This window comes from Haemaphysalis longicornis, unplaced genomic scaffold (genome assembly GCF_048455015.1).
Source record: "Haemaphysalis longicornis isolate Haplotype H1 unplaced genomic scaffold, Haemaphysalis longicornis Haplotype H1 scaffold_5, whole genome shotgun sequence".
NCBI lineage: Eukaryota > Metazoa > Arthropoda > Arachnida > Ixodida > Ixodidae > Haemaphysalis > Haemaphysalis longicornis.
This window is the reverse complement of record NW_027526385.1, coordinates 46,290,340-46,306,294: the sequence shown is the minus strand read 5'-3', so window position 1 is coordinate 46,306,294 and position 15,955 is coordinate 46,290,340. Positions and strand designations below refer to the sequence as shown.

Sequence of the window (15,955 nt, the reverse complement as noted above, 5' to 3'; positions counted from 1 at the left end):
TCACAGGGCAGGAAATGTTACAAAGGTAAAGGAAAATACTTCTGGATTGATTTTCTGAACTCTGCTACAATTACAGGCAAATGTAGTTCCCACTTAAATTTTGGAGGGAGTGTGGAACGTTGCTAATCTACCCGTAATTTCGAACTAACGCCACGATCCAACTGCCGCACCGGAAGAAAACCACGAAACTACTCTATGCATAAAAAGGATGTAGGAGTTATTCAGCAGCAGAGAACTAACTTCAAATCACCAAACACAGTTGTCTTTCATTCTTGCAAAATGTCCCACAAAGAAAAAGGCGAACTGGTCGGCCAGAATTTCTTTATCCCATGAATGAACAAAACCGTCGAGATGGCTGCTCCGGCCCTGAACGTTAAATCAAAACTACTACTGCAATGCGATCCCTAGCTTTCTCTTTTGCATTGTTGTCAACTTGGATCTCCTAGCTGTCACACATTGGCTAGAGGAAACAGATTTGGGAGAAAAAAACGCTGCGTGATTAAATGAAGACAAGAGACAGAAACAGAGCAGGATGAGTGCAGAACTTTAAATCCTCCAAGAAGCAACGACACGCGCATATACTTACCACTGTCGTCGCCATTGAGCACGGCGAGGAGTACGGTTTACGTGTGGATGCAGCAGGTCGCAATGCTGTCAAAGTTGAGGGAGCATTGCATCGACCTTTGATCGAAAAGTATGTCAAGCAATTTTAGTCTGGCTGTTCCTGGATTTTATACGTACGCATTCCATGCCTCCGAGAGTGCAGGATGTCCAAAGTTTATCTAGGCCCTCACCAAAACTTATCTGAGCACTGGCCACCACCAGCGACTTAGGTAACATCACTTAGTCTGCTCAACATCATTTTCCAACTTACTCAAGTAATAGAGTGTCGTTTATGCGGTGAGTGCTTCCTTTTTGGGGGTGTACATTAGAATACTGTTTTTCAAAGTGATGTATCAATTTATTCAATTCTCGCAGTTCTCTGAGTGAAAGAAGTATTGACGATGTTCTAAAAATATATAATTACCGCATTAACTGGACATGAATGCATCTTTCAACGGTTTATTCTTCAAAAAACCTGACAGGGCATAGACAAATGGGTAAACGCAGATTGCAACGTTGGTGGCAAGAAATGTCTTGATAAGTACGTAGTGGCAAAGAGAAATGTTATCTGCACAGTTTGGTCAGAAAAAAAAAAGGTGTGGTTAGCATTAGTAACGTTTCAAGTGTTGCTGGATGTGGTTACAAGTGTACCAGCTTGTAATGACTGCAGCGAGAGATGCCGCACCATGAATCAAAAGTGACAAAAACAGTGTTATCGATTATCAAGCACAGTTTGCTGGGAAATGCCACTGGGCTGAATACTCGCAAACGTCTTGCATTCGACTCCGTTGAGCCAAGCTCGGAGAGACGTAAAGATCCGCAGGCCACAGTCTCGCAAATTCCAGTTTTCTGGTCAGTAATTCGTACTGTAATATAAGTAGCACCACCCCTCCAACTGCACTACCACTTGAAAACTTTGATACATGAAACTGTTGAGTGAGGTAAGTCGCAAACATTTATAATCTCGGCATAAAACCCGCCGCGGTGGCTCAGTGGCTAAGGCGTTGCGCTGCTCAGCACGTGGCCGCGGGTTCGATTCCCGGCCGTGGCGGCCGCTTTTCTGATGGAGGCGAAAAGCAAAAAACGCCCATGTGCACGAGATTTCGGCACACGTTAAAGATCCCTAGGTGGTAAAAATTAATCCGGAGCCCTCCACTACGGCGCGCCTCATCGCCTGCGTTGCGTCGGCGCATTAAACCGCACAATCAATCAATCAATATTCTCGGCATAACGAGGTAGTACTGGTAAGTCCAGATATGCGCATTGTCATTACTGAATCCACAGAAGTGTAAGTTGGTTTTATTGTACTTTTCACGATCTGCCGTAATCACTGCAGCAGCTATCTCGGGTCTTCGTGGATGCTACAAGTACAACCAGATAATTAACATGGTTGATTTGCTTCCCTGCATTCCAGAAAGCTTATTCTCGCAACCATTAGACTCTGTCAACTATGGGAGAGCCATCAGAAGTCATCGCTGCCTTCAGAGTCTGTTGTATATCTAAATCAGCAGCTCTAACGACCAATTGGTGGAGAGCGGACTTGATAAATTCAATTTGGATGACTCAAATTCGGGACTGGAATACGCATTTGTTTTTTACTTGAAAAGTGCTACTTTAAAATGACATAACACTGATCCATTTGGGGAAGAGCTAGAGTAGGAGCATAGGCCTGTTTTTTGTGCTCAGCACCCTTTCTTGCATCAGAAGACATGCTTATTATATACTGAGCGTGTGCTTAATTTTTCATATGGTAACAAAAGAAATATGGATTGACCAGTGACGTAGCCAGGAATATCTTTTAAGGGGTGTTATCGTTAGTACAAAAATAAAAAATAATTAACGTGGGCCCAAACGTTAGTCGAAGTGGCAGTTGTTTTGTTCACACAAATACGAGTGGGTGCCCACAGGACTCCGAAGAGCCATTTTCGGTCTACAAACCGATGCTCCTTGTTAATTTATTCCTGTGGTGTGTAAACAGCATGGGCCAGAAAAGCCGGAAAAAAAGTGGGGGGACGCACACGCCGAACATTTCAGCGAGTGTTCCGACACCGAACCCTCGATCCCCGCCGATCGATGAGCGATGCCCTGGCCGCAGTCACTGCCAGCCTTTTCTGAACGTGACATTTTTGCATCTGATATCAGAGAAAAAAAAAAAAAACACTGGAAACGCGTTTGTGCTGTTGGGGCTGACTAAATAAGAATAAATAAATGGTGGCCCCTTTACTCAATCAAATAGGAAAAAGAATGTTCTGTTGCTTTTCTTGGGAGCAGGCAATTGGCACCATACCCCCACTACTTCGAACAGACGCTTATGTATCACAGTGTTCAAAGCACTCAGTCCGCGTGGCGAACCAAGGCTTCTCACATGTGAAGGAGGATTCGAACTTCTGACCCTCGGTACGCTAGATGGAAGCCCTACCCGTTGCGCCACAAACACACGGGAAACACGAATGATATACACGTAGCTATAAACAGTCACCTACAGAGTTTATGGTGCAGTTTAGAATCAAAATACATTTCCTCGCGAGGGAAAAACACTGAGCAACGTTTTCGCCCTGTACGCAGGCTGTCATTACCAAGGAGGTTATACAAAACTTCCTTGGCCATACCTGACAGCAAAAACAAAACGAACCTTACTGTTCGTTGGTCGGCTCTTGGGTAACCACATGCATGAGCGGCACCACTATTGCCAACGGACAATTATTTATCACACGGGAAAACGACCCCGAGTCCAGTTGCAGGAACCCGAAGTAGCTGTGTGTGAACGGGGGATTCGAACCGTTGACTTCCCGAGTTGTAAACAGATACGCTAACCGCTGCGCCACAAATCCAGCGCCATTTCAGCCTCCGCCAGTGGTGATTAGTTGTTGTGCGGCGTTATTAATCATGACCTCGTAACAGAACGTGTTGTTTGGCAGTTTCGTGTTGTCGAATGCGGGCGTGACGGACGCGTACCTATGCAACGCGGCAGAGCCGATGTTTCGAACCTCGTCTAGGCTGTACTATGACGCTAGGCCGCCAATTGGTTATTGTGGTAGTTCACAAAGATGGCACATCGTCCGCGTAAAAATCACAAGCGAAAACCGCAGGACGGAAGACAAACCGTCGGCGGTAACCGCGGTACAATCCACAGAACAGGGTCACAGAACAGGGAGGATTTTAGAGAAGCAAAGGTCTAGCTTTGCCTGTAGTGCCAGAAAAAGCGTAGTGGCGGCGTCGTGAACTACCCAGTACGCCCGCTTGATGGCGCTGTAAACACGGCTTTGTAAACATGGCGGATGCTTTTTGCACAGGCAGCTTGAGCTCCTTAATAACATGGCTGCCCTCGCACGGCGGCCGCCGGCTCGCTGCTCCACGGCCGGACTCGACTCTCCTCCTCCCGCGCGCGAAAGGGGCGTCGAGTCCGGCCGTGGCTGCTCCTGCTGGCTCCTGGCTGGCACGCTGGTCGCGTGTTTACTTGCGCCGCGCTAGTGAAGTGATGTTACGCCAGGTGACCAGATGGCCTCGACTGGCACAGACCACAGTGAGCAGCAAGTGAGAACAAATCGTTTATTGACATCCGCAAGTTTACAGAGGCCAGGACATCATTTCATTTCGATCGCTGCAATTGTACGTCGCTTTCGTGACAACATTTTTTTTTTGCCATAACAACTCGTTCACTTGCGCTAAGATTTCGAACGTAGGGCACAAATGAAGTATTAACGGCGACAACGGTTTCCTTTGCACCGTCTTTCTAGCGGAGTGCATAACACTCACCTTCTGTTGGAAGAATCGAATATTCTGGCCTCGACAGCTGCCTTCCGATGCGGAATTTCCCACATTTGTCATTCCACAAGCACTCAATTCCCGTGTTTTGCCAGTCCTCTCAACAACTGATGGACGCAAAAGCACATAACAGCAATAACAGTCACGAAACCGGTGCTCCGCGCACATTGAAACGGTCGGCCGTTGCAGCGGTTTCAATTTGAATTGGCGGCTTTGTGGTTGCGAATTCAGAAACGAGGTGGTGCACCAGTCGGCTGTTCGTAAAAAGTTGCGTACATTTTTGCTCAACGGATGTTTGATGCGGAACTTGTTAATAGTATTTTTAAATAACACATTGTAAGCGAACTATGTGGGCTCTTTGAGTCACGGAATGAATGTTTTGTATTCTATACCAAAAGTAACATTTTGCCTGCGCCGTCTGGTGGGCTTGATGGTCGAAAACAGCGCTTTAGGTTGGTCACTTGGGGCGTCGATTTTTACGCCGCCTATTCGCCGCGAGCTCGACATGTAGGTGGCGACACCGTCGCGCTGCTAGTGTGGATGCTCCGCTGAGCGGCCCGTAAGAATGCACACTGTGGACGCGCTTCGTGCTTTTTTCTCGCAGTATGTGCGCACGAAAGGTGCAAACAAGAGTGGTATGCTGTAGTTCGGTTCCTCAACGTTCAATGTACAGCATGGAAGCGGCAGTCAGTTTTCATTACTACGCCAAAAAAAGCGACGGCTCATCGGGAATCTCAGAATTGCCGTAATTGTGACAATGAACTTGTACGCTGTGGCTCGTAGCAACCTCGATCTTTCCAGACTATGGCTTTGAGCCTTCAATAAAAGCATAAATAGAAACAAATTAGGAATCCTCGATCTCTGAAATTCAGTTTACAACGGCAATCTCAATCGCTTTCACTGGTAGCATGACGCATTCTTGCATTTGTGGGATGCCCTGAAATGGTAACACTACTTAACTGCCCCGACATTCTTTCTAAGAGCTTACGATATTTTTTGTGTGTTCAAAAGGCAACATAAAATTACTGAATTTTGATCAGCGCAGAGATATAAATGTAACCGCTCTAACGGGTCTTTTAAATTAAATTTTAGCGACTCTAAAGGAAGGTTTGATGAACAACGGTTTCAGATCACCTATTTACGGCTTTCGTCGCAAGTGAACTTGCGAATTGAATTGTCAACGCACGCAGTACAATCAACATCTCATATATGTTTAGCTAGGTTTTAGCAAAGTGACAAGCAGGTTTACAGTGTGCAAACCAAGCTTCTGGGACCTCACAGTGAGCACAAATTTTCTGTTACAGCTGCTCTGTTGACCATTTGCGTTCCTTTTAAAATCTAACAGGTGCCTGCAACAGCGACATGTGTTTGCATTCTTGCGTATAAGGTCGCTTACGAACCCTAAAGATGGCAATAAATGATCGAAGTTGCGCTGTTGCAGATGTAGTAAAACATTTCCTTTTTATTTCTCGTTGCGAATCAGCGCAACGGGTTCCCGGTAACTATTTTGTTTTGTAAACTGAATATCGCCTTTGTCATGGCATTTAATTCTTGAGGATTGGTTAAAAATGAAATTCTGTGCATTTCCTTTTTTTTTTCGGGAAGAGGGGGGCGGGGGGGGGGGGGTCCTGTTAACGTTGCAAGAGCAGAGAGAAGAGAACGCATGTAACGCGAAAAGCCAAACTATGGTTATCAGTATTGCTTACAATCGAAACTACACTAGGCGTTGTGTTCTGTAGCGGTGAAAAAGCAGTACTTTAACACGTATTTTCAAAATTAATTTGAATTTGAAAACCATTTGGTCCGAGATTGTCCAGGAATTGTGGCTCGCCTTTTTCAAAAATGTATTGAAAGCAAGCATTGTGGGAAAAAATTAAAAAAAAAAAAATCAGCGAGTCAAGGCACACACCCCTCACACATATGGGCAACAACGTGCATTATATTACACGTTTTCTCCTCTTTCTTTAAACTTAGGTCCACCTTAAGAGGTTAAGACGGGACCATATTAGGCATTTGGTTATGCTGAGTGAGACACGTTTCTGGACAAGGTGATTCATGTCGGATTTGAAAATGATATATATGAAAATGACACACGAAATCCCACATGACAGACGCAAACTCACAACTGCTTAATTTTACCGAAAAATCCCCCCTAAATACTCTTGTGCATCCATAGAAACGTATTTTAAATAATACGTAAAATTAGCAACTCGATACAGTTGAATAAATTTTATTCCTCCTCCTCAGTGTAAACAACGACTGTCCGAAAATGGTATTGATTTTAGAAATATACGGGAAGGACACGATCACACAGGCGCTTGCTGGTGTAAAATACGTGTCCGGTGTTGTATGGGCGATAGCTCAGGGGTCGTGTGCAGTGTAAATGTTTTTGTTTGTTTCTTCTTTCTATAAGGACACAGCGCAGTTTTACAAGGGTGTGGAATTTGCACGCGTATGCACAGGTCTTGTCGCTTCTTACCCGTTTCGCGTACTAGACTTTTATCCTTTAAATAATCACCACGCCACCTTCAAAAAGCACCCTTCGACGTTCCCGAAACGGCAGACGACTGTACTCAGCAATAGAAAAAGTGCAATGTGTGGAAGCAATGTTCACACTCAAGCGGTGACAACGGCGAAGATGTTTCGTGGAATTAAACCAGCGCATTAACCCTCAACGGCCGCTGATTATTGCGTTTCTAGAGGAAATGCGCAAGCAGAAGTAACTATGTCATTGCTTACTGCAAAACGAGCACACATATTGGTTGTTTTGTCGTGTGCAGCACGCGTCTTGCGCCGCACGCAACGTGAAAAAGCAGACGACGCGAGAGCGCCATCCACACTAGGAGCGGTTCGTCCCGCCGCCGCCAGGGGCCGACTCTGTTCGCGCTCGGGGCGAATAGGGAAGACAGGGAACGTCCAAGCTTGAGAGGCCTGACAGGGTGGCACAAGCAAAGCGACACAACTCTGGCCGGTGATTGGCTAGGGCTGTCATGTGATTTGTGTTTAGCGGGCCTTTTGAACAGCGCTTAGGCTACAACGTTTGCGCGGCTTTAACATCACTCTTGACAATTTGTTTCCGGTTTACTATCCCAAATATCTAAGGCGTATTAGCTTTCATAAGCCCAGAAGGCTTGATTGGCGACCCATCCGGTTTAAAAGTGCTTGCACAGGACGCCGCAAGGTGACCAGTTAGAAGACGCGAACGCCGTTGAGCCGCGGGAGGAGAAAAGCGGACAATATTTTTTAAGAAGATTTAAAAAGATTTAAAGATATTTTTTTTTTAATTTCGGCTCCCCAACTTGTGTTATAATGTCAACGTGAGCAATGACGGGAGGCTGGTGTTACGAACACTGTAATATAAATACAGACACAGACGAAGTCTTTCCTCTGAGTCTAGTCTGCATCGAAAATAGCGCAATGCTTTGTCTTACGATGGATTTTATTGTGCAAGCAATAGGCAGATATCTGTGCGCGCACTCTGAAGCCTGTCGTACTGTGAAGCATGTGCGTGTACTCTGAATCCTGTGCGCGTACGTGCTCTAAATTTGTGCGCGTGTTCTGACGCCTGTGCGTGTACTGGGAGGCTTGTGCGCGCACTCTGAATCATTTTTCCTAAAGATCTGATCAGCGGTTTGGAGCATATGGCCTCCGACGTGAAACGGCAAAAAAGCGCAAGAAGAGATATTCGCCCACGACTGACACAACCTCTCTTGCGTGCAAGAAAAAGCCGCCGTAGACACGCAATTACCAAAGTAACGTACGTTGCCCCTTCCCACCTTCCCCTCTAGGTAGAGTGAACTAGAATAAGTTCACTCTACCTCTAGGAAAAACCTTGCTCGCTACACTCGTGTGGCGGTCATACCGGCTCCAGGAATCGTTCCATCTTCGCCTCAAGCTGATCACTACCACCAAAGGTGTTGGGAAGTCATCACGTCCTTTTTAGGTTCCAACACCCTAATTTGTAGCTTTACACACTTTTTGTGTGGCAACCGTCTTAAAGCTTCTTCCGGTTTTGCGAAGTTTTGCTAGGCTTTGGTAAGTTTTGTTAGGTTTTGCGATTTTCTTGCTAGGTTAATCTAAGTGCTGAGGGGTGAGGAGAAGTTTAGCCGGATTTTACAAGGCCGTTCGGGACGGTCCCCAGACTGACAGCAGATCCGGGGGAAACAGGCTATACGTCGACCCCCAGCTCCGCTGTTTCGCCAGCCTTGCACCACTATAGCCCAGAAAAGGCTTTCACCGTTAAAATGGTATGCGCATGCGCACATGCCCCTTGTGCTTACACTCGAACAGGCTCGAAAGCCGGCTTCACTGTTACAATACCCTATCTGCGGTGGTGCACGCTTTACAGGCGGCGCAGTTTTTTTGTGTGTTTTTTTTTCTAACGCCACCGAACCAAGCTCATAGTTAAACAGCCCCGCTGTTAATAAATTCTGCCAATTCATATTGTTTTGAACACCATGAGGAGGTACAAAACATCCCTCCGCTCGTAGAAAGTGTTCAAGTCCACCCCTGTAAAAGGGTAGAAAAGACCTCCAAATTGGGAGACCTCTTACACCCTTTTTCTTCGGTTCCAACACCCTAATTTGTAGCTTTACACCCATGTGACAAAAAGGGTATTGAAATAATGAACACCCTTCTTGGACGGTGTTGAAAGGGCGTACGCGTAACAGGTTTTTGCTGTTGTAATGAAATTACATGAGCTATTGAACATAATAACTACAGCACTCTTACAACTACGCTTCACGATTAAGAAGCTTCTGCATGTCCGCATGCTAACTTGTATATGCTCACAGTGAAATGCATAATTCCAAAATTCGCGCTAGAATATTTGATTTCAATGACAAGCCCACCGACTGTATCAGAGCTATAGGACTGTCCTCTAACGGCTATAAAAGCAAAAAGAGCAGGTTTAGTTGTAAGGTAAGTAAGTATCTTCTGTAATCCCTCGTTAAGGAGAACTCAAATATCTTGAAATATCGGTGAAGTCGCAACTTTTTTTCTCCGTGCATTTTCCTCCCATATGCGCCATGTATTTTGCCCCCTTTATCTCGAAACTTTTTTTTTTTTTTTTCGGGAGACTGCGCGTGATGTCTCGAAATGTTGGCAGAGAGGATGCAAGGCAAAGTCCGATACAAACGCCTGATCAGGTCTCCGTGCTAACGCTTAGCTCCCACTACTCGCTGAACGCGGTCGTGAAAGGCAAATTTACGCTGTACGAGGGCGATGTCCGGCCGTTAACGGAATGCTGTCCGAGTCCGACGCCTACATCGTTGAGGAAGCTGCGTACGATGCAGCTGATCACGAGGACGAAGAGGAGCCCCGAAAAGTGCCTACAACGACAGAAACAACTAAGATGCTGCGCCACCTTGGCAACAAGGTATAGAATGTAGCCGTGTTGACCTATGATTCTCGCGATGCATTGAGCAGCTCGAGAACGCTTTTTTGGGACCAGATGCGAACGCGAAACAGGCGAGCATCAAGCTGTTCTTTCTTCCGCAATGATAAAAATTCGTTTGTTTTTTTTCTGCGAGAATTGTTGCCTTTATTGCGAAAGCGTCCCATGTAGTGCAGTGGAGCTTTTGTTACAGAATTAGGTCTTATTTAGGTGACCTGGCCACAAATTTTCGGCATTTCGCTTAACTCGAAACTACGCTTGTCTCGAAATTTTCAGCGGGTTTCAGGAGTTCGAGTAAACGAGGGATTACTGTACTCGCTCTCCCCGTGCATCGATTCATTTGTGATTGATTGATTGATTGATTGATTGATTGATTGATTGATTGATTGATTGATTGATTGATTGATTGATTGATTGATTGATTGGTTGATTGATTGATTGGTTGATTGGTTGATTGGTTGATTGGTTGATTGATTGATTGATTGTAGGGTTTAACGCGCCGACGCAACGCAGGCGATGAGGCGCGCCGTAGTGGAGGGCTCCGGGTTAATTCTGACCACCTGGGGATCTTTTATGTGCGCCGAAATCTTGCACACACGGGCGTTTTTGCTTTTCGCCTACATCAGAAAATAGGCCGGGAATCGAGCCCGCGACCTCGTGCGCAGCAGCGCAACGCCATAGCCACTGAGCCACCGCGGCGGGTTCGATTCATTTGTGGTCTAAGTGTGCCTAGCGCGTGCTGGATGTGTCCATATATGTCGTGCTTCGCGCTCAGCCGAGCCACATTGTCCCGCGTAGCTGGGCTGCCCGAACCCTTATTTTCATCCTCACACTCTTTTTTAATCAAGACACCTTTTAAAGGTGCGTGTCATGAGACAAGATTTTTACGCCCTTTTCGGCCGAAAATGCTGTAAAAAAGCTTAGTGTATGCAGTGAAAGTAGACTGACGGCCAGGGTGCGGACGGAACCCGATGCGTCGTCTGTTCAAAGTCGTCTGCTCAGAGGAAATTCGTGGGGCCGCGTGTCGGGGGCTGTTCCAGCCGGTGGTTTGGTTGGGGCTCTTACACCGTGGGTTGACCTTTGGGTACTGCCGTCTACGCACTCGGCTTCGCTACATGGCGCCATCTTTTAGTTCCTTGTGTAACAGTTGCGACGCAGCAGATAGCCAGCGATGAGCTGCCGCAAGCCCCAGATACTGCAGTGCCGATTAGACCAGCGAAAATACTCGCAACACAGTGCCTCAGTCTTCGCTGAACTCATCTGACTTCGCCGCCGACCCTACATCTCGGAACGGATTGGGAAGCGAGACCACCAACCGGGTAAAAGTGCGGCGAACAAACTGTAAACTGATACTTGTTCGTGTGGCGCTAATTAAAGCCTGCCCCGCATCAAAGGGGACTAGGAACTTTTATTTTTTACTTTACTTTACTTTACTTCATTTTACTTTACTTTACTTTACTTTACTTTACTTTACTTTACTTTACTTTACTTTACTTTACTTTACTTTACTTTACTTTACTTTACGTTACTTTACTTTACAGTTAGCGAGTATATCTGCCAGTGGGGATGTGGAGCCGATATCACGCGAGGGGTGGTAAGCGGAGCTTGCTCGAAAAGTCGAATGTAGCTGTGTATGCCAGTGGTCCAGCAATTGCCATAATTTTTTGACACTTTGGAGCTCGCCTGGAAATTGTCAGGGGTTTTGACGTGATTGAACAAGGACCCAAAATAGTAAAGGGCACAGCTGTCGGCGATGCTCCATTTTGCTTTCAATCTCGGCCACCTTGCCGACGATTTCCCGACGAACTCGCCGCGAATGCCCCGTACTCTTTAGCATCACCCTCACCACACCCTCCTTCACCCAAACCTTCGAAAAAAGGTGGGCCGTACGGCACACTAGCTCAGATTTTGAGCACGAAAATGCCTCGAAACAGCTAGCCAAACCGCTTTCTTGTGTTCACCTGAACAACGTATACGATCCGTCGAAAAGTTCAGCTACTAAGCAAAATTTGTTCCCAAAAATGCCCCTTTTTGCCTTTGTCTAAAAATACGAATGAACAAAACAGACGAATTATGCGGCTGCTGAAAGTTTTTGAGCACTATGGAAGCAAGTTCTTGTAAGCTATTTGTTCAATTGAGTAACCTACTAAGAATTTGTTCACTTGCAGACCCGCCTTGTTCACAGTTATATCTCTTTCCCCGTCTCGTCAAGTCGTCGTAAGGTGTGCTTCGTGCTTGCATCTATTTGTGTATAGTAAACAGAGAAAGAGAACGGTTGTGTGTACGAGCTCATCGCGGCGCTCAGGTGCTTGTGAGCTCAAGAATTGTTAAATCATTCCTGTTGACTGCTTTATTTCTCTTCGTATCGTACAGTATCTATGAAGGTATTAAAGGGTTCTGTAGAAGCAGACAAAATCAAAAACGAGAATCCACACGTAACAGCCCTGCTGCCGGACGCTTAATCCATATTCAGTGCACCACGCTGATGGAGATTACCTTAATGGTTTAACGCAAACTGATGGAGGGCGCTGAAACGTTTTTTTTTTCTTCTAAATATTCGTTGTTTGTTCTCCTTTCGACTTTCACTCCCAATCTCAACTGATCTTTATGCTTTACGCGGCCATTCCCTCGACGGAGCAACAACCTTGAGGAGAGCAGACAACCGGACCATATGCCGTCGTCTGCTACGCATCCCTGTTGAATGCCCGTGAATCAGGTTGGATATCAGGGGAACCGGTACTGCTTAGGAAGGCGCTTTTGTTTTAGTTACGAAACGCCGTTTAACAACTGCCCAAAACAGTATCTTCTGCTTCCTGGAACCTTCAAGCAGTATCATACTGCTCGAAAGTTCCAGGAAGCAGAAGATATCGAAACGCCGCCTTTCGGCGTCCATAAGTTATGGACGCCGAAAGATGGCGTTTCGATCTCTTAAGTGCCCGGTAAGATGGCGATTCAAATCCTCGCTATCGCTCTCGTCGGAAGGAGAGGGTTTTAATTGGGAATGCTGAAAAGTAGGTTCACCCCACGTGACGACCGTCTTTTCCTGCAAAACAGCGTTATATAAGCGATGCCGCAGCGTGTTGGAAACGGCTTTCTTTGCGTCCTCGAGGAATCTAGACACCGGCCGTCGTCATTATGAAGGTTCAAGTTCTCACCGTTGCCGCCGCCGTCTTACTAGCGGCTGCAGTCCTGTGTGATGCTCAAGGTAGGCTCCAACGGACCTTAGAGTGTTAGTTGTATTCATGCCGTAGAGGTGTACAAAACTGATGGCCTGTTGTGGGGATGCTATATAAGCGTGCGCTAATGGTGTATACGGGTCACACAAACTGAAAAATCTGTCGTCACGGCCTAATAAGTATTGGAATTGAATAAGTATGTCAAGTAACGTCGAATTAAGTTCATGAAAGTTGATGAGCTATGGACCATCCTCTGGGGACCTGTCAGAGTATTTCGCATCTCCGGCAATGTCGACGCGTGCGCTGCTCTAAATGTGATTGACATGCACAGATGTGATGACGGACGCACCTCCATTTCCGAGGGATACAACGTTAAAATGCTGCAGCATAAATGCAACATTTATCCTGCTGACTGTTGCTTAATATTATGAATTCACCTAACGTGTAATTTCATTGCGTTTGGGTCTAAAACTTGGGCTTTTGAAGCATTTGGAATTACAAAAGGCACAGAGCCTTTGCACCGAGGCTGACGACTGGCGCGCGCATGAATGTCCTCCAGGCGGAGCTAATATTTAACCAGCTACTCTCTTTACCCGAGAGGGAATTGCAGGCACGGATGCGGTAATGTGCGTGGTAGAGCCACAATATAGCCACAATGAGGCCCACTCGACAGTCACTAGCAAACTTGTTTTTGGTGTTCTCACCAGTACACTGGAGCACGTCCAAGAGCATCAGTTTTCGGTAGCATTTCGGCTGGCGTACCCGCAAATTTTCCCGCCGTTTTTTCGCGGGGCTCCCATGGTTGCCAGACCAGGAGTGCCCTCTGTTGATTAGCTCGCATCATACATTCGCGGGTACTACAAACGTATTGGGGCCCGTAAAGGCCTCAGATCTGTCAGCCCGCTCTGGTTACAAACGCTCGAATGAACCTGGCCCGAGCCCGCGCTCGCGCTGCGGGCTCGGGCCAGGTTCATTCTTTTTTTTTTTTTTTTTCGCTTCACCCCTACGGGCGGTACTACAAACGTATGGGGCCCGTAAAGGCAGTCCGTAAAGGGGAGGACAGTCCTGGTCTGGCAACCATGGTAGCCCCGCGAAAAAATGACGGGAAAATTTGCGGGTACGCCAGCCGAAATGTAATTCGCCACCAAATGTTGTTGTGCATGCAGTTACGCCCGTTAGCCTTCAATCACCCAGGAACTTCTAAGAATCGCCTCCTAAACACGCACTGCACATATCGAGCTATGTTAAACTGTGGAACATTCTCCGCGTGGTTAATCACGGAAGAACTGCGATAAAATGGAAAGCTGCATTAGTGTCTAATCCGCTCCTGCACCACCCTTTTCCACCTTGCCGTTGTCCCTTGCTGCGCGCAGCCGTCGTGCCCGTTCGGGGATTGCCCAATGGGTCTAGGTGCGGTCCGGGGGAGGTCCTGAAGTACTGTCAGAGCAGCACTTGCGGCGAGCGGACCTGCGCCTCTCCGGGGCCTCCCACCCACTGCACCGCCGACTGCCGCACCAGTTGCTTCTGCGAGGATGGCTTCTTCCGGAACAGGGCCAAGCGCTGCGTTCCCCTGGCGCTGTGCTCCTAGACGCCGCTTCCATCGAGGAGTGCAAGGAACGAATAAACTGGCTCTGGTTGCTATAGTTCGTCTCCTGTCCTTCCTTTCTAAACGGTCTTACGTATAACCTAACATAGCGTATCTTGAGTAAAACCAGCGCAACAGAAACGAAGACACAGTGAAGAACAGACAAAGACCAGTGACTGTCCTTGTGTGTGCGTCGCGTACCTGGGACAACATGCCTGCTCAGGCTGCAGAATAGCTTACTAGATGCTTTCTTTTGACAACGTCATCATAGGACGTGGGGCGCCAAGGGAGCATTGAATGTCACAACCGCCATTGAGTGAGTACCATTACTGGGCAGGGGTGGTTTGTTGTGAACTCTCCTCGGGGCACATAAACTCCTCCTGCAACTCCCGAGAGAGAGAGAGAGAGAGAGAGAGAGAGAGAGAGAGAGAGAGAGAGAGAGAGAGAGAGAGAGAGAGAGAGAGAGAGAGACTTTATTTACGACTGGATCAGGGGGAGGGGGAGGTGACGACCGATGACTGAAGCAACGTGGTGTGCGTTACCCTTTCAAAGTTGGGCTATCTTTTTGCTCTAAAGGACCCGAGCAATTTCGTTGCGCTAGGCGTTCTGTGCCCGGGTATGCGGGGAGAGCGGCGGCCTGTGCGGTCCTGTAGGCTTCTTTTAAGCGAAGCTTATATAATTGTTCTTATCAAAATTGTTATTGCTCAAAAACTCCAGAGGCTGCACGCGCCTTTGAAGGAAAACGAACGTCGTTTGCTATTGGCACGTGGTCACCACCAAACTTGCACGTCGTTCCAAACATGATTTGGACTCCAAGGTTGTACATTTTGTCACTTAGATATTAGTTGCAAGATTGCAAGATTAAAACATGAATTATACCTCAAGCTTGTGGATATGCATTTTGGGTAGATCATATCAGTAAACACCATTTTTACGATCAATAGGGCCAAAATAAAAGTGTGTGTGTGTGCGTGTGCGTGTGCGTGTGCGTGCGTGTGTGTGTGTGTGTGTGTGTGTGTGTGTGTGTGTGTGTGTGTGTGTGTGTGTGTGTGTGTGTGTGTGCCTGTGTCTTCCTCAGGGATGATCGCCGTCAACCCTCAAGAGAAATGAAATGTGCCCATACCGTTCACCTAAATACTGTGGCACCTCTATGGCGTCAGCTAAAAAGCTTCGCTGTTTATCTACCTTCAGACAGTGGAGTGGCCCGTGATTTTTTTGCTTGAATTTTAATTCTGTCTATGACAAGGAGCAACGAAGGAAGATGTAGCGTCCTAAGAAAGGTACTGTTTCTGCGTCTTGGCAAGAAGGATGAAGAGGAGGAATACTTTTATTAGAGGGGAAAGGTCTATGCCCATTTAGAAAGAGAGGCGGTAGGGCGGGAGTAAGGATTCGGGGTTTGAAGACAACTTGGATCTGTGCTTCCAATGAAGC

General features: G+C 46.9%; 1 protein-coding gene across 1 annotated transcript; it reads left to right on the top strand.

The window, feature by feature from the left end:
* Positions 1-12,767: 12,767 nt before the first annotated feature.
* On the top strand, positions 12,768-14,550 carry LOC144139211 (chymotrypsin-elastase inhibitor ixodidin-like). The gene is made up of 2 exons (XM_077671631.1): positions 12,768-12,968; positions 14,313-14,550. Exons 1-2 carry the CDS (start codon positions 12,899-12,901, stop codon positions 14,525-14,527), a joined length of 285 nt encoding a protein of 94 aa, XP_077527757.1. The 5' UTR covers positions 12,768-12,898; the 3' UTR covers positions 14,528-14,550.
* The last annotated feature ends 1,405 nt before the right edge of the window (positions 14,551-15,955 follow it).